Genomic DNA, 17665 nt, shown 5'->3' on the forward strand with positions numbered 1-17665 from the left:
CCTCATAGGCTAGAGCCTTTGCTTGCCTTTCCTATTCTCCTCTCCCTCTCCACCTCAGAGCAGGACTGGAGTTTTGAGGAGCGTCGTCGCAACCCTGCTGTGTGGATCACCGCTAGAGAGGAGGACGCTTGACCTCCTTCACCCTCTCCTAAGGATCTGCAAGGAAACAGGGATATACGATCTCCCTAGGTAACACAATCTACTTTATACACAGTTTTAAGTTTCGCGGATTTTGCGCACCAATCTTCGCACGACGACGAACATCTTTTTGGGAATCGGGAATTTTGTTTTCTTGTTCTTCCGCTGCGCATGTGATGTCGCCCCCAAGATTTCCCAACAAATAGAACATGGAGTAGAGGCACAGAGCTTTCCTTAGACAGAGGTCAAGGACATGAACTCTTATAGAGGTAAGAGCGGGATCATGTCGTTCCATAGGTCTTTCATTCTAATGGAGCGGACTCATCTTGCATGATGCCAAAGATAAAGAGAGCTTCTGGGCACATGCACCTTATCTCGGAAAAACATTTGATGGAGAAACTAAGGACACTCAAATTGCGAAGGCTAAGTTAGGTTCATAAGGCCTTGACATGGGGCAAGAGGATCCAAAGGCAGGTACTCTTGAAGAATATACCATAGTGCTACCATTCAAGTTGCCATGAAGGAAGCGGTGCATGGCGGAGATTGTGCTGGTAGGGGCAGAGGCCCAAGATCTAGACAATAATACACCAAATTTAGCGAAGTCGGTGGACTTCGGGAGCTACTAAGTGATAGACTGTCCTAGAGCTGTGTTTTGTCTGAGTGTGACCCGAGAGCGGGTGGACGAATGTAGATTACAACATGGTACAGCAGATTGTGGTGGAATAGTTCGTGGCAATGCGATATATACGAATATAGTCCCATGAGGGACTGTATCATATGGAGGTATGATCATGAGCTATTAGGAGCTCTACTTCGGTGAACAATACGACGGCAAGAAGAGCTATGAATTTAACGAGTGAAGGACATGGTACCGCAGAGGCAGGTCTTCCGTGCATGCATCGAATTTTGCATCGGATGAAAGCCTTGGTCATTAGCATATAGGCGTTGTGTACCACCAAGGGAAAAGTTCAAATGCAAGTACCAATGAGTTCCATGGGAGGGACTTGATCATGCAAAGGTATGATCAAAGCAATTGGAGAGTTGGACTACTCCAGAGCCTATATTCGCTTAAGGGAGCCCAACAAGTCAAAGGACAAGGTCGAGTAAGCGAACATTGCTACCAAAGAAGCTAAGGAGAACAGAATCAGTGCAAACTCTACAACATAATGACAAAGGCCATGCATAAGAGTTGTAGTCTATCTTTCCATCGACCAAAGGGAGCTACTTGGAGAACATAGATGTGTTGAAGTAGGGGGTCGAAAGGGGCGATGAAGCGACGATGAGTCTAAAGAGACTTAGCTACCAAAAACCAAGTATTAGTTGGAATGAAAGTGGACTCGGAGGAGTGCCATAGAGACATATCTACTGATCGTGAAGAAAAGGGGATATAGATGCGAGACGATGGATAGTAGGGCCATGGGCATGGTAGCGCCATGGTACCGTAAAGGTGGGACTTACGTGAAGTCATCAATCCGTTGCTCTCATTGAGGGTGCTTGGTCATGAAAGAGGTCGAGGAGGTGAAGCATGCAAAGGCAAACTCCAAGTACCGAGACAAGGCTGAAGGGCAGAGGCCAAGGAACTTCGTAAAACTAGTGTCAACAAGGTTCTCATCAAGATAGCTGAGAGTGAAGGACTTCGGGTCATGCAAGAATGCATGACCAAGGAACGAAGTAGGCAGTACATGGTATTGTACCTTTGCTACTCAATGGAGTAGGCGACAAGGTTAATGGAGAAGACGGTACAATCCTAGAGGCGACCAAAACTATTAGAAACTTACTCTATTGGGGTGAAAACTTCCTGCATTCCAGAAGTTTGATGACATTGAGAAGGTGAATCACAGTAGCTAACTTAACGTAAGAAGTGCAAATACTTCGAGTGCTTCAGAAGTGTGAGTAAAAAGCAGGCGAAGGTCAATAACCAGCTTGATGCATAGAGTACAACCCTCGAGGATGTGGGCGAAGTCAAGTAACATTTGCCTTCTCAACTCATAAGAGAATGGGTGAAATCGAATACCTCAATTTTCTTATCTATCTAATAGAGAAGCTCTGCACAGGTTCAAAGATCATTCGAAGATAATGGAAGACAATAGTTGTCAAATCCTCACCAAATGGTGATTAGTGCTACTGAGAGTAGATTATCCACTTCATTTCTCAACAGAATATTAATCGAAAGTGGAAGTGATGCGAATCTACTTGGACGTGACAACTAAGTGAAAGAAGAGTCGATGGGCAAATTTTGTGGAGGAAGGACCCAAAACTTCAAAAGTTTACGAGATGATGCTCATTAAAGCTCCAACAAGCATCCACCTAGTTCAAGCAGCATGAGGCATTTGAGATATTGGTATATAGTATGGATGGCCTTTTCCGAAGGATCTGCAGGAACCAACAGGGATCAACACAACTCAGTTAATCCCATACTAGAGTCAGAGTTATTGGTGAGTTGAAGCAGCATGATGGATCAAAAGTTCGACTACTCAATAATAGCAGCGGAGAGTAGCTGAGAGCCAAGAGACGTATTGCGGCTAGAGCAGAATATCAAAGACTCAGCAAAGGCGAGGAGTTGTAATGTCGACAAATGCTTCGTCGAAGACGTCGAAGGAATAAGTGGGGGAGAATGTCATAGAGAAAATTCTAAACATGATGTTTAATGTAATGCTTATGTATGTCCATATCTTTTGATTTTTCATGCTTTGCACAGCATGTAGAGGGACGGTCAAAGGCTTAACAGCCCCATTTTAGTTAGGTTTGGTAGTCGTTTTAGGCTTCTAAATAAATGTTATGTTATGTAGATATTTATGAGAGATACTCAGTCTATAGTAGACCATTTTGACCCTTTGTTGTGCAACCGTTCAGAGCTTGCAAAGTCTGTTTGTAATTTGCATTGCCTATGAAGGGTTTTATGAAATGTTTGCTGATAGATCATAAGTGAGACGCTTTCTCTAACTCGTTTTCTCTTTTATAGGTCCTAAGAGACAATGTGAGGTTTCAGGGAGACTGACCTTTGCGGACGGACACGCAAGAGTGCTGCACGACTTAGGCAAAACTAGTTAAATACGTGAGAAATCGACCATCATACCTCGTCACCCTCCTCCAATAGCACCTCCATCTACTCTCCTTACCAACACATACACATCCTCTCATCCTCGTCGATCACACACGTGCACTAGTACCCTACCTCCGCCATGTCACCCCACCTTCAGGCGAACACGTCAAAGTGCTCCGTAGTCAATGAGAATTATGCTTGCATTTCTATAGGGAAGCCACCGAGAACACAAAATGCATCTCACGTGAAGCCACGTCACTTATTGTGGTCCCATGCCATGTTAGGTAGGTGGACCCACATAATGGCCACCACGTCGTAGGTTAGCATGGACCGCAATGTATTCTTTCTCTTGTTACACCCGTATTATGAACACCATCCGGCACGCCTCCGACCTAGTGCATGCAAAGGAGGAGCGTCGTGGGTTGGGCATGGTAGCCCCATGGTGCCAAACTCAGGACGCCACATCATAGACGTGGATGTCATCAACAAAGGCCCAAGAGTGGTAGCCCAATCCACCAACCACCACTAATTCCCTCTTGATAGCGGTTAGACGATAGTAGAGAGAGAGGCTACGAGAGCAACCAAGGATTGGTGGTAGTGAGATCTAGGCACCAGTGGTCGACTTGAAGAACAAAGATGGGAAATTAAGGGGGAAGAGAGGGTTGTTGTTAGGGAGAGATAGACTTCCATTAGACGAGGTAATGGAAGTCCGTTGGCCTCACTTGACCTGTTGTCACCCTCGTTTAGTCCCATCCACAAGGTGTCCTAAGTTAGGCACCATGGAGTCCCCATATCCAATATGTGGCGCTCCTCTTTTGTGTGTGTCAGGTTAAAGGAGTGCCAAATAGTGTTTGTGGCTAGCAAGCACGACAAGAGAAAGTGCATTGTGTCCATGCTAGCCTACAACATGACAATTGACGCATAGGTCCACTTATTTGATATGGCGTGGGGGCACGATGAGTGTTGTGGGTTCACACACTATATTATGCATCGTCGATGGCTTCCTCATGATGGCACAAGCGTAATTTTCACGGATCGTAAAGGCCTTAGACATGATCGTGTAGAGGGTGGGGCAACGTAGAGGAGAGAAAACTATTGGAAGTGAGGTACTAATGCGAGTGTAGTGAGATTAGATGGAATTGTTGTTGGCGGGGGATGAGAGTGAATTTCATTGATAACACTTGAAATGATCATTATATCATTGATAAAATTAATAATTCTGTACGTGCTATTTCGTATTTATATATTTTGTTAGAAAATCTGATGACGATAAATAAGATTAAATATCTTATTTTTATATTAAAAATATAATATAAAAATTTTAAATCTAAAAAATCAGAATACTGAAAAGGTTTAATTACGAGGGGGGCTACTATATAAGGAGCCCCGTATTCTGCCGCTCGAACCAAAGCTTCGTTCTCTAGGTCTTCTCCGAAGGCGAACGTTTGGAGATTGGATCGAGATCATGTCGTACGACGAGGTGGAGATCGAGGACATGGAGTGGAGCGAGGAGCTGCAGGCCTTCACCTACCCATGCCCCTGCGGCGACCTCTTCCAGATCACCAAGGAGGAACTCCGCCTCGGAGAGGAGATCGCCCGCTGCCCTAGCTGCTCCCTGTTCATTACTGTCGTCTACAACCCCGAGGACTTCGCCGCTGACCCCACCCCCGACCCCAACAGCAGGAAAAAGACCCCCGCCCAGCCCTCCCCTGTCGCCGTTGCTTGAGCTGGAACAGCAGGTTAGGGTTCCGATCATCTGATTTGTTTCCCCAGAATTCGCTACTCCTAAGAATTTTTTTAAAATTCTAAATGTTTGTTTTCACGAATTCAACAATAATTATGGCGAAAAATAAAAAAGATCCCATACAACTTGTCGATTTGGCCTCTTCAGAGTAGGGAAGACTGACTGGCTGATATGTTTGCAATGCCAATTTCTTGTTAAGCAGGAGGATCTTATGCTGCCATTAGTCATCATTGGCTGTTTCCCACAAGAAAAAGAAAAATAATAGAGTATGGATATACAAAAATCATTGCTTTTATCCTTAAATGCGCTTTTATGCGGCTTTTATTCTTACTCGCATGTAAGGATTGGTATCTTTCAACAGAACTATGGTGACTAGTAGCTCAACAAATCTACGATGGTTTTGGTAATATCAAGTGAAGCACTTTTGGCTTTATATGAAAAAAATTGACACATATACTGGGATACTCATGAAAGATAATTAGATACTGTTCTTGGTCTGTAATTGGGTACGAAGATCTAGTAGGGCATGGACCAGATTCTATGGCAACTTAATACATACACTGTAGTTGTAATTTGATTATGTTAGAACATAACCAAACAAAATTTTGATTCCATCGTACTACTGTAATATTTATTGACTCAACTGAATCAAAATATCTTATCTGAACATGGCAAACTACTCATGTTGTAGTATGTACCATGGCCCAAACTAGCGAATCAACAGACCATATTTCCTATGTACCATAAACCATGCAAAGTGATGTCCATATGCTTGCACCCGCACCATGACCTAGAGTGCTTAATATTTTCATTATGGCTTTGCTTGAGCTCATTATTTTAAGCTAAATCGACTTGTTTGTCTGGCTTTTCTTTGTTTTGAGTATTTTTATACCTCAGTGAAGTACTGTTTGAAAAGCTTTCTACACTATTCAAACCTTAATGATTTAGTTTTTGTTAAAAAAAAGTATACAACACAAATGTATCAACCCTCTAGAATAACTGAAACAATGATGGTTGATCTTCTGAAATTACTTTAGAAAAAGTGTTGTACTTTGACACAAGCTATGACTTAAAAGAAACCTACAGGTATCTGACCAATGTTCGACATCTGAATAGTTCACTGGATTGATTCAGTTAAAAATTTGGAGTTTCTTATCTAGGTTATTTTTTCTTGCATCTTAAAGAAGACAAAATTTTCTTGTAGAGTTGAGAGCCTCAATAGAACATGGCAGGAAGACAGCTAGTTGGCAAATGCTTCTTCCTTGCTGGGTCATTTAAACTAATGAATTGTTCTCGCAACATTACTGGAATCATGGATAATTCTTGTCTTGACATCGCGAATTTATCCCTTTGCCAATGGAATTATAAATATAAACCATATTTGTTATGCTTTTCAACTGCATAATTCACTGGTATCATTCTCATCTGCTTCCAAATTCTTTTATGCTAAATATGGGTGAATTATTTAATAAAACACTGGATTCAAGATGCGTGTTGGAGGTTTGAGCATAATCTGTAGTTGGATGTTAACTTGAATTTGATGTTTTTAAGTATTGCAAAAACACCATAGAATGCCAACTGACTACAAATCTTAGTGTGTTTTACCATCTGTATAAATCAAAGGAGTCTAGTTAGCAACCAAGGATAGTAATTTTAATTCTTGTGGACTTGGAAAGAGCCTCTAGGAAGCAACAATTTCAATCTGAAGCTTAGGCCAACAGAATGAAGTACATCTATGGTGTAAAGAATTATAAACTACTACATTGTAAAGAATTATTTGGCTGACAAGATTGCTGTGTATGGAAATATACTAAATCTTCTAATAGGCCTTTTATGTTATATTCTTTTTAGCTAGTCAAGATCCCAATGGAATATAACCCATGATCTAACCAATCTGTCTTTTGCAGGAATCACGAGATGTCACTGGCAATAGAACACAGACATGGAATTATGGATGCAACCTGACGGTATAAATTTAAAGTTGAGATGTCACTGGTAATAGAACACAGACATGGAATTATGGATACAACCTGACAGTATAAATTTAAAGTTTCCGAAGCTTAAGTCATCAGAGTCCAAAGATTTTCTCTCTGTCCTTTTTGTATTTGGTGTATTAGTTCTAAGTTGAGTTTCTATACAGAGGAAAAGAGTTTGAACATTAACTAAGGCCAATATATGAGAAATTTGTTAACACCGAAAACCATTGTGCTTTTCCTTGTAATGTCTTTTTAAACTTGTGCCACTCATGACAGGAAGATGACTTGATATCCATTTTTGGGCTTTGGCCTCTTTATTATTAGGTTGGCATTGTTGTTCCAATGTTGAACTTTTGTTTGTGATCTTTAAAACTGAGTTCTAGTAGCTGAGTTATTAACAACAGTATTAATGGATTGTAATCAGCATATCAGTTCAAATAGATCCAGAATCAGCCTGGGCCACCAAATAGTTTTTGATGAAAGCTTTACTATTTGGTTTGTTGATACATAACTCTGGTAACAGTGTTTGCTCATGTTTTTGAATGCATTAAAATGGTTTACATTTCACTACATTTCTCAAATGAGTGGCGGAGGCCAGGATTTAAACTATATTTACTGAATTACAATTGTAATGTGATAGTTAACCATCAAAGTGCAGTGTTGAAATTAGAAGATTGTCTTTTTCTAAGGAAGTGTATGATTGCTATTGCTCTTAAATTTTATTTTATTTTTTTTCCAAATGGTAAGTGGTGATGACGGGATTTGAGCTCAGGACCCTATGATGATTTGTCAAAGTTTTTATTAATTAAGTTAATCAGCATCTTCAAATTCCACTTTATTTAACAATCAATGAACAGATCTTGTAGGAAGCACGGTAAGAGAAAAGGATTTGGTGAGAAGCAGCAACAACAAAAGCTGTCGAATGCAAGTTTCAGCATGAGCATGAATTAGAAGGTCAATAGTGTTTACCTGTTCCTGTGATAATTCTGTTCAGAGTCTTAAGTCTTGTTTCATTTATATTTATAGGCATTAACTACAGGATTCAAAGTCCAACAGTGTATACCTGTTCCTGTGATAATTCTCTTGTTTCATTTCTATTTATAGACATTAATTAACTACTGGATTGAAAGGCCAACCATTTGACTGTGAATAGGTCTCTGATGTTTGTTGCTTGATGCATTTGTATTTTGATGACATTTGATATATCTGCATTAAAGTATCATCTTCTATTTAGAACAAAAGAAACTATTGTGGATGGCAAGATGTCAATGTGGCCAGCAAAAAATTATACATAGGTTAAACCTTATTTCTGGTTGCTGGTTAACAACAGGTGCCACCAGCTTTCTTTTTCTATTATTTTTTTAAAAGATAATATATAATATAGAGATTTTGGTAAGTGAGTTTGATATATCATCAACTATCAGATCAATATTTCAGGCATAAAAATATATTTAAAAAAATTTAAACCTTCAATCTTGATAAATGATTTAGTTAGCAAAAATTTTAATGCTTAAATTTTGTCTTTGTTATTTATCTTTAGAAAAATAAACTTTGACTTTTTGAGTGTTGTGAATCAAACTCTTGTCCCTTTCCAGCTGTAGATTTTTAATGTGTTTTCTCTGTGCTCAGTGATCATCTTCTCTTGTTTTTCTGCATGTCTTCTCTCTCTGCCTCTTGTTCTTCCCATGACAATGTCCTGTCAACTTCTCCCACTCTTCACGACTCAGTTTAAACATGCCGACATGTTCAGCCGACATCGGTGGCCGTGAGACACATGGGAGATGCAAACGTAGTTGACCATTAATGCAACGATGTTGAGACTCAAATGGACATTAACGCCCCTTTCGAAGACTCAAATGATGTTGAGACTCATGGACATTAATGCAATGATCTTTTTTACACTTATAATATTTTCAATAAGTTTGTGGACTTGATGGTGTTGTGTGTCACATGATATTTTCAATAAGTTTGTGGACTTGATGGTGTTGTGTGTCACATGAGATCTCATTTTTCTAGTTGTCAATTGAAAGTCATTGGTGCGGCCCGAATGTTCCGAGGAATTATTTGCTTCGGATAATGTATTCACATGATTTTATTTTTTCCGAAGCATATGAGCTTTAAAAAACATCTTTAAAAATAAGAAAGATCTGAGCCATACTCCTCAATCAATATGGGACTAAATGATCTTATCAAAATTAAAACCCAATCTCCTCTTATAAACCACGTCCAGTTGTTGAGACTCAAATAGACATTAATGCAATGATCTTTTTTACGCTTATAATATTTTCAATAATACCTAAAAAACACTGTAATACAATATAAAGACATTGTAACATAGTATTTTGTATAAATTTTGTAAAAATATTATGTTTGAAAACATTATAGAACATTGTAACACCATATTTTTATTTTCAACAATGATAAGAAAATACTATTGTGCAGTATAAAAATATTATAACATAGTATTTTCCTACTATATTATAATGCTTTTCAGATATTATCAAAAATATTATAACATAATATAAAAATACAGTAACAAGATTAGTTCATCGATTCATTAAAAAAATAAGAAAAAAAGAAAGATAATAGATGATTTATTTTTTGAGAAAATTAAAGAAAAAAAAGAGTTTACCGGAAGACTAAAATTTTGAAAGGGTAAATATGTTATTTTCAAACTTTAAAGAACGGCAAATAAGTAAAATTTCTCTCTACCTTCCTATTTCCATGTCTCTTAGGATGAGCTCAAAAGCACTTCTTCCCATGAGAACCTTCTGAGAAGTAGGAAACGTGCCGCGAGCAATCAAATGAGAACACGCCCGTGAATGCGACATAGAGATTAGATTATATGATCTAATCTAATTAGATAAGATATATTATAGATATGATTAGATTCTGATTATAATTAATAAAAATAAATTTTTTTAATTATTTATCCTAGATCCTTCGTTAATAGATTTATATAAATGATAGGAATATAGAAGAAGACGAATCTAATTCTTGGATTCGGTAGATCAAATAAAGATTTAAAAAGATATTTATCATAAATTTAGATCCATTATTATCTGATTTTGAAATTTAAAATTTATTTATTTTTTCATAAAATAACAAAAAATTATGAATTTTATGTTTGTAGACTGTTACATAATATTTGCACCGCAAATTATCACCAGAAATGTCATTTCATTACCTGTCGTTTTAAGGAAAAGGATCCAAAGACGATGACTTGTCTTAGGACCTCTCCTTTTAATGGCGGGCGGTAAGAGAAGAAGCCTCATCACATAAACTTGATCTGCTCTGTCTCTCTTTCTTACACGCACGCACACAAACACGCACTCTTATGGCTTGCCCCGTCCATGGAATCCCGAGGACTGCAATGTGGAGCGGTCGCGCCACAGCGGCACACCGCCGCCGCCTCCCCCTCGCCGTCAGATCCGCCTCCACTCGGCCGCAAGCTGAGCCGGAGGAGACGACCGGCGCGGCGGCCGCGCAGTTCGACCTCAAGTCGTACATGGCCGACAAGACCCTGCGTGTGGACGCCGCCCTGGACCGCGCTGTTCCCCTCTGCCACCCTGCGCGGCTGTACGACTCCATGCGCTACTCCCTCCTCGCCCCTGGCAAGCGCGTCCGCCCTGTGATCGCCCTTGCCTCCTGCGAGCTGGTGGGCGGCCCCGAGGGCGCCGCCATGCCCGTCGCCTGCGCTGCTGAGATGATGCACGTCATGTCCCTCATCCACGACGACCTCCCCTGCATCGACAACGACGACCTCCGCCGGGGCCGGCCCTCCAACCACCGCGCCTTCGGCGAGGGCACCGCCCTGCTCGCGGGTGACGCCCTCGTCTCCCTGGCTTTCGAGCACGTCGCCACCCGCACCACCGGCGTGCCGGCCGAGCTGGTGCTCAGCGCCGTCTCGGAGCTCGCTTCCGCCATGGGGCCGAAGGGGCTGGTGGCGGGCCAGATCATGGACATCGAGAGCGAGGGACAGGCCGTGGGCCTCGACGTGCTCGAGTTCATCCACCTGCACAAGACGGGGAGGCTGCTGGAGGCGGCGGCGGCGTGCGGGGCGATCGTGGGCGGCGGCAGCGACGCCGAGGTGGACCGCGTCCGCCGGTACGCACGCTGCGTGGGCCTGCTGTTCCAGGTGGTGGACGACATCCTGGACGTGACGAAGACGTCGGAGGAGCTGGGGAAGACGGCCGGGAAGGACGTGGCGAGCGGCAAGACGACGTACCCCAAGCTCATCGGCCTGGAGAAGGCGCAGCAGCTGGCGCGGACGCTGGTACGGAACGCGGAGGCAGAATTACATGGGTTCGATTGCGTCCGGGCGTTGCCGCTGCGACGTCTCGCTCACTACGTCGCCGACCGCCACAACTGAAGCCAATGCCTTCCCCCATCACTTCGTCGTTCTCGTTCTCTGTTTTCCTCCTGTTGAGTGATCACTAAAGAACAAAGGAATCTTTGGGGCGTCATAAACAACGAATGAAGACACCGCAAGTGCTCGCAATTTTGTCGAACACTTGCAGTGCTCAACAGGCAGCCGACTGTTCGTTCATGCTGCCTTTTCTTTGTTCCAAATTGCTGCGTGTATGAGAGAAAGAAGAAGAAATTAAACATTTAAGCTGTAGACTGTGATGTGCTACCTGTGGTGGAATAGAGCAGCACAAGTAAGATCACAAAATCCATGCCATGAATCTATCTACCTAATATCATTAAATAAAATAATAAACTTAATAAAAGAAACCATAATTATACTGGTCTCTAAATAGATGACTAATTGGATATGATGTCCTACACAACAATAATATTGTACTCCTTGATGATATGATATGACATGACATGCAAAGTGGGTTTAACCTATGCAAAGCCTCGACTGTCTGATAGAGAAAGCAATTTATATATTTCAGCAGTCATTCTGACATGCAACAATGGGGGTAAACTTAAGTACAAACAATACCTCACTTGGTCACAGAAGAAGAGTGCACACAATGTGATCCAACACATCTAAATCTTGCTTGATATTCCAGAAAACAGGTTTCAAGATCATGAGAGGGAAAGACAATATTTGAATTTCAATTATTCACTTTGGAAAAGAAGAAAAAGATATGGATATATGTATAAATATGAGGTGGCTTGGAAGACACAACTGCACAATAGGTTTGACAGATCACATATCATTTTAAGACACTCAAGAAAACAATAATAACAAAGAAAAGACATGTCTTTGAACCATAATTATTAATCATCACATTCAGATAGGAAGTTGCTAATATTACGAAGCTCTTCAAGAGCAGCCATCGCTGCAACTTGCCCGTCTCCGCTAATTGTGGTCGACTTGCTGTCCTTGGAGCCATCAAGGCCTTGATCTTGCTTGAAGATTGACTCGATGACCTGACAACCAAAAGAAATGATCTTAAATGGTTAGCATAACAGGAACAATATGCGAAGTTGATGTGTACAGAATCAGATAGCACAAATCTGAAGCCTAGACTAGCTTGTGATCTCATCTATTAAAACTTTCATTTTGTAACATAACTTGTTGGGCAAGTGATGGAGCAGAATTTAGTGCTAATGAGGGTTTTTTCTGTTTGCATGTTTCATGTTCCAATGCTGAAAATAAAGTTGGACAAAGTAGAAGATTTATGGTTTCTATGTTTTCTTGACAATCAAGATGAATCATGAAGGGAAAAAGTTATTGCAGTTTTATCAATGTAGGCCTACTCAGAAGAGTAAAACCACAAAACTTCCTTCTTTACCTATTATAATTGTATCAGATATTTGACACAGAGGACACTATCTTCTTGTTGCAATGCATAATATGCTAATAATTTTATATTCACTGTACAGTAGTGCTGAAATTGATGCATACAACTAAACAGTGTAAACTATATATATGGAGACTGCAAACTTAGAGCAGGCAAGATAATATTTAATTCATAAAGTGGCAAATTAGTCATAAAAAAATTTCACGTAAGATGATATGCATAATTAGAAATCCAATTGAAATTAATAAATCCATGATATATATCTAGAAGTTTTGAGTAGAATTTGAAATGATGAGATGATCATGTTAGTGCTATGCTGGATTTTTTTATTTCTTGTTGCAAACATACTAAGAGAGTATTTGTAGGCACAAGAAACAAAGAATAGGAGCTGAAACAAACTGTGAACTCTTACCTGAATGTTTTCAAGCATGGCCTTTGCGATGCCTCTTAAATTCCCAGCAACATTTTTGTCTTCATCTTCTATCGCCCATTGAGCTTCAAAGGAACTGTGACATGGATCTCCTGAAGTCCCAATAACATTTTTGTCTTCATCTTCTATATTCCTGGAAACTTCAAAAGAATTGTGGCATGGATCAGAAGCTGGAGCACTATAAATACTTCCACAGTTATCTGCAACAATGTGGGATTTTTGTGGTTCAACAGCTATTCTGTTCCCCATGTTCCCTTCAGCATAGCCTCTATTAAACCTCCGAAGCCACTGAAATCTGCCAGAAAGTGGTTTCCACTTTTTGAGACCTCCTGCTTGTTTTTCTACACTATAAGGTCCTTGTCCACTCCTGCTGCTAGTAATAGAATTCTCTTCCTTATCAATGCTGGCATTACATGGCTTCTCCGCAGAATTGGTCTCATCACAGGTTCTGCCGATCAGTGAACTTGAAGTGATGCTGCTATCCTCTGAGTCATACTCATGGTCATTAACCATTCTATGGGGACTGGTGGCTGTGGACAAGGAGTTATCTGCATTGAAGCGTGATTCTTCCGCTACATCCAATCCCTTAACTATGACATCTTGATCAATATGTTCCTCAACATAATCTGTTTCTGCTTCTATCTCCAAGCACAGAGATTCATCAGTAGCTGAGATGCGTGGAACTTTATCGGATCTATAGATACCATGGTTTCTATCAACACCGGTACTTGTATCAGAAGGCCCAACATTTTTATTCTCACTCTGAAATTCTGTGGGGCAAGGATCAGAAGCTGTCCTAGGTAAATTGAATCTTTCTATTAGTGGCCCGTCAGCCATATCGCTTGAAACTGTATCGCCACAATTTTCCTTGTCAAGTTCCTCTGCTGCATGCAACAACCTCCATTTCTCTTCCCAGTAGCTATCTGATAATAGGTTTGGAGTAACAGGACTAGAACCATATGAAAGACTCTGACCTCGTCTACCTCCACATTGATGCCCTGGGATTCCTCCTTGGGATGAACAAGAGAAAACCGTATCAAGTGCAAGAGATTGCAATGACTTTGCCTTCTCAATTGACTTCTTCACACTAATATCTTCAGGTAAATTTAACAACCGTTGGAGACAAGCAGTCGCATACTCAGTGGCTAGTATTGAAGATCTTAGCTGAAGTAGCATGGAAACTGCCATTGCCAAGATGAAGGCTCCCCTCGGTGAGCACAATATCCGGCATCCAAGCTCTGACTCATTTGCTTTATCAGGAAAAGATATAAGGTTAGGAAAAGAGAATATTTCATCCCAAACAACTAAAAGATCCTCAAGAGAAAATTCACGTCCAAATAAAAGACGCAGCCATCGTAATGCGAAGTATTGGGGCTCTACCCCAAGCTCAACAAGATGGCTATGAAGAGATGAGTCGATGATGGAGAGCAATTGATACATTGCAGAAGATGCTTCTATTATAGGTGGTAATCCAGTACTGGACCCTATGGAAGGAGATGGAGAGAAGAGCTCTGCCATGACAACCACACTATTTGCATCATTCATTAAATAATCAAACATGCAGTAGGCATCATGTTCCATGAATTTTTCAGATAAAACAACACCTAATTCGCCCTCTACTCCATAAGCATCACTCATCAAGAATATGTCCTTTGTTTCAGGATCAAGCTCATCTAGACTTCTTACTTTGGCACTCTTCTCCTGGACACTACCATCTTTATCAGTTGCTGCTGTATTCATATTCATGATCTTTTCAAATCTGTAGGCAGAACTTAATTCGATTTCAGGGAGGGATACCCCATGAAATTCATCACTGAAGTAGTCTTCATATTTGTCCCGTACTTGGGAAAGGTACTGCAGATCAATATGAAGTACATACAAAAGTGGAGCCAGTAGTTCATGCATTCCTGTAGGTACAGATACATATTTATTGTCACTTCAAGTAGAAACACAATCATAGTGGTCAAAATGCTATACAAAATAAATGGCATGTCTGAAATCTGTTGGATAAGACACAGTCATGGTTGTTCAATTGGACAGAGTAGCAGTTTGTAACTTACAAGCTTCTAAAAAATAATATAGCCTTACTTTCTAAGCACCTGTTCCCTATTGCATAATGTTTGGGCTAAAACCAAACAGCACAAGGACCAGAGTTATAGAGTTGTATGCTTCTCATAATAACATAACGTAACATAACCGACATTTTGATTAGATGACAATAAAATTTTTTTTGAAACATTCAATCTGAGCACTAGAGGAGAAAAATAGAACTTTGTGATTCATTATTGAAGTTATATGTGACACAAGTGATCCATGAAGATACGAATTCATACTTGCCTTAGTGACTATCATCATTTTTGCATTTATTAAACATTGGAATACCTAGAGAACTAGTCTTGAAATCAAGCTGGTTGAAGGTAGCAAATTCTGATCTTTTATTTGTAAGGGAAAACTTCACCTTGAAAACTAACACAAAATTACTTGTGGAACTGTAGCCACACAAGTACTGACAGCGATAAAACAATGGTATCTCCAGCAAGCATAACAAAAACATAGTTGGAAGCCTGGACACACTTAATATGTGTACTAAAGAAACAAAAAATTGGAATGGCATTAATATGTTATATTAAGTGGCTTTTGAGAAGGCATGCTGCTGGTTTCAATTGCAAAAGAAAATACTGATGCAACAGCCAAACTACCTAGAAATGGGAAGCAAATTTCTACATAAAAAGATGAATAGCCACCTTGTCTATATCCACACTCTGGATGAATAAGACACCACAATAGGAGTATTTGCCTCAACATGGCCTGACATGTAGCTGTCTGGAAGTAGCCTTCCTGGTCAGGATACAACCGTGACAAATCTTGATCAAGCATCTTCTCCAGTTCAGCATTTCGAAAATAGAGGCTCCACAAGCTATCTGTGAAGAGAATGCACTACAAGATTAGGACTATAACCCCCCCAGGAATAAGTAAGGCTGAGCAGGTACATCTTTTATGAACTCATCCAATCCAAAGAAAACATAAAAATCAACTTCTGAGAGTGGGTTAGTGTGCATTTTATACAGAGGAATCTGGCTACGTCAATTTGCAGAACACAAATGTGATAACCACATCCTACATTCACAACGCATGAATATAAACATTAGAAAAGCTGCATTACACAAAGAGGAAGACTTTTGGATAGTGATTTGTTGTACGCATAAGCATAGTTTGGTCAAGATAGGATCTTTTGATAACGATCAGGCTTTGAACTTTTGAAGGAGTGCACAATATACACATAATAATCAAGAAAAGAGGTAGAGCCAGTTTACCACTTCACCTGGACTTTGTGATAATGGATTGTCCACAATAAGATCAGGTGATTTGCTTTCATCCTTGGAGAGATGAGGATCTACTATAAGCCGGCGCCTTAAATGGGCATACCTATCAACAAAAAGTTACAAATAATAAATAAAGACAAATTTCCAATAACAATAAATAACGGCTTAAATTCGAACCCATTTAGAAGAGAAATAATGGATTCACACACAGAAGATGTCATCTTGAAGCTGATGATACTATAGATTTGCATTTGATCAATTGGAGATTCGCCATTGCCAGTCTAAATCAAGAAAACATAAAAAATGAGAATTCTTTTAGGTGATAGCCGACCGGTTACCAATTGGGGAACCCATTTATGGAATTCAATGAAACATCGTCTTCTCATTTGAGGTATAATTGAGAGAAACAACGGAGAAAAGCTCAACAAGGCATAATTCTACCTTCTCCTAGAATCTGCGGCGACCCGCCGGATATCATCGATCGAAGCAGGAGACTTGGGCAGGATGCCGAGATCGATGCGCCATCGGACACCTCGAAGGCTCGTGAATCTGGACCCCGAGATGGATTCCCGAATCGGAGACGCATGATCGGATGCAGGGACAGGCGGCATCACCCTGCTCCCGGTCAGCGTGGAACTCCGATCGCTTTTCGACTGCTTCGAAGAAGAAATCTGGAGAAAAGGTGAAAGAATAAGAGCACGAGGAAGGGAAAGTTGGGATCTTTATCGGAATTTGGGGAGGGAAAGGCAACGAAGAATTCGTAACGAATGTGCTGCTAACCTTTTCTTTCTCTCTCTCTCTTCTCTCTCTCTCTCTCTCCCTCTCTTTTGTCCTATCTTATTTGATGTCCTGCGTGGAAGGGGACGAGGGAGAAGTTGCAAGAATGGCAGTTGTATAATTTTTATTTTTATTTTTTTGCTTCTTATTTTTGGCAAGGTTGCAAATACTAAGTCAGTGGTTTCATATTTTTAAGCTTTAAGTTATATATATATATATATATATATATATAATGGAAGTGTATTTTTTGGGTTGTCAACGGAAATAGAGACCAGTTATAGGGTCTCTCGCTGATGATTAAATAAATAAATAAAACCTTTTTAGAAAAGGAAAACTTATAAATGTGAGTTGAGAGACGGGTCGGAGGCTTAAGCTTAATTGTATCAATAAAAGAGAATGAAGGTTGTGAGCTCGCCTCCCTGAGTTCAGAGTAGCAGATACCGAGTTTGGTCAAGGATGAGAGAGAGAGAGAGAG

General features: G+C 40.4%; 2 protein-coding genes across 5 annotated transcripts; one reads left to right on the forward strand and one right to left on the reverse strand.

Annotated features, from left to right (window-relative positions):
• The first annotated feature begins 10161 nt into the window (after positions 1-10161).
• Positions 10162-11522, forward strand: LOC135649620 (geranylgeranyl pyrophosphate synthase 7, chloroplastic-like). Its single transcript, XM_065168173.1, has one exon. It carries the CDS (start codon positions 10239-10241, stop codon positions 11271-11273), a length of 1035 nt encoding a protein of 344 aa, XP_065024245.1. The 5' UTR covers positions 10162-10238; the 3' UTR covers positions 11274-11522.
• A 419-nt stretch (positions 11523-11941) lies between these two features.
• On the reverse strand, positions 11942-17330 carry LOC135649619 (uncharacterized). 4 transcript variants are annotated; one of them, XM_065168168.1, is made up of 6 exons: positions 17194-17330; positions 16855-17084; positions 16413-16516; positions 15835-16011; positions 13073-14997; positions 11942-12286 (listed from the first exon to the last, which is right to left on the reverse strand). In XM_065168168.1, the coding sequence occupies exons 2-6, from the start codon at positions 17022-17024 to the stop codon at positions 12134-12136; spliced, it is 2529 nt and encodes an 842-aa protein (XP_065024240.1). In that variant the 5' UTR covers positions 17025-17084; positions 17194-17330; the 3' UTR covers positions 11942-12133. The 4 variants fall into 4 exon arrangements, with proteins under 4 accessions (XP_065024240.1, XP_065024242.1, XP_065024244.1 ...); XM_065168170.1 differs by lacking the exon at positions 17194-17330 and having other exon boundaries at positions 16405-16516; positions 16855-16882; XM_065168172.1 differs by lacking the exons at positions 16855-17084; positions 17194-17330 and adding an exon at positions 16623-16819 and having other exon boundaries at positions 16405-16516.
• Between the last annotated feature and the right edge of the window lie 335 nt (positions 17331-17665).

The sequence above is a fragment of the Musa acuminata genome, chromosome BXJ3-9 (assembly GCF_036884655.1).
Source record: "Musa acuminata AAA Group cultivar baxijiao chromosome BXJ3-9, Cavendish_Baxijiao_AAA, whole genome shotgun sequence".
Taxonomy (NCBI): Eukaryota; Viridiplantae; Streptophyta; class Magnoliopsida; order Zingiberales; family Musaceae; genus Musa; species Musa acuminata.

Coding starts and splice junctions, on each gene's coding strand:
- LOC135649620 (XM_065168173.1), top strand. CDS start 10,239: ATGGCTTGCCCCGTCCATGGAATCCCGAGGACTGCAATGTGGAGCGGT.
- LOC135649619 (XM_065168168.1), bottom strand. CDS start 17,024: ATGCCGCCTGTCCCTGCATCCGATCATGCGTCTCCGATTCGGGAATCC. Junction 16,012..16,412: donor TCCATTATCACAAAGTCCAG/GTGAAGTGGTAA, acceptor TTCTCTTCACAG/ATAGCTTGTGGAGCCTCTAT. Junction 12,287..13,072: donor CCATGCTTGAAAACATTCAG/GTAAGAGTTCAC, acceptor TTTGGTTGTCAG/GTCATCGAGTCAATCTTCAA.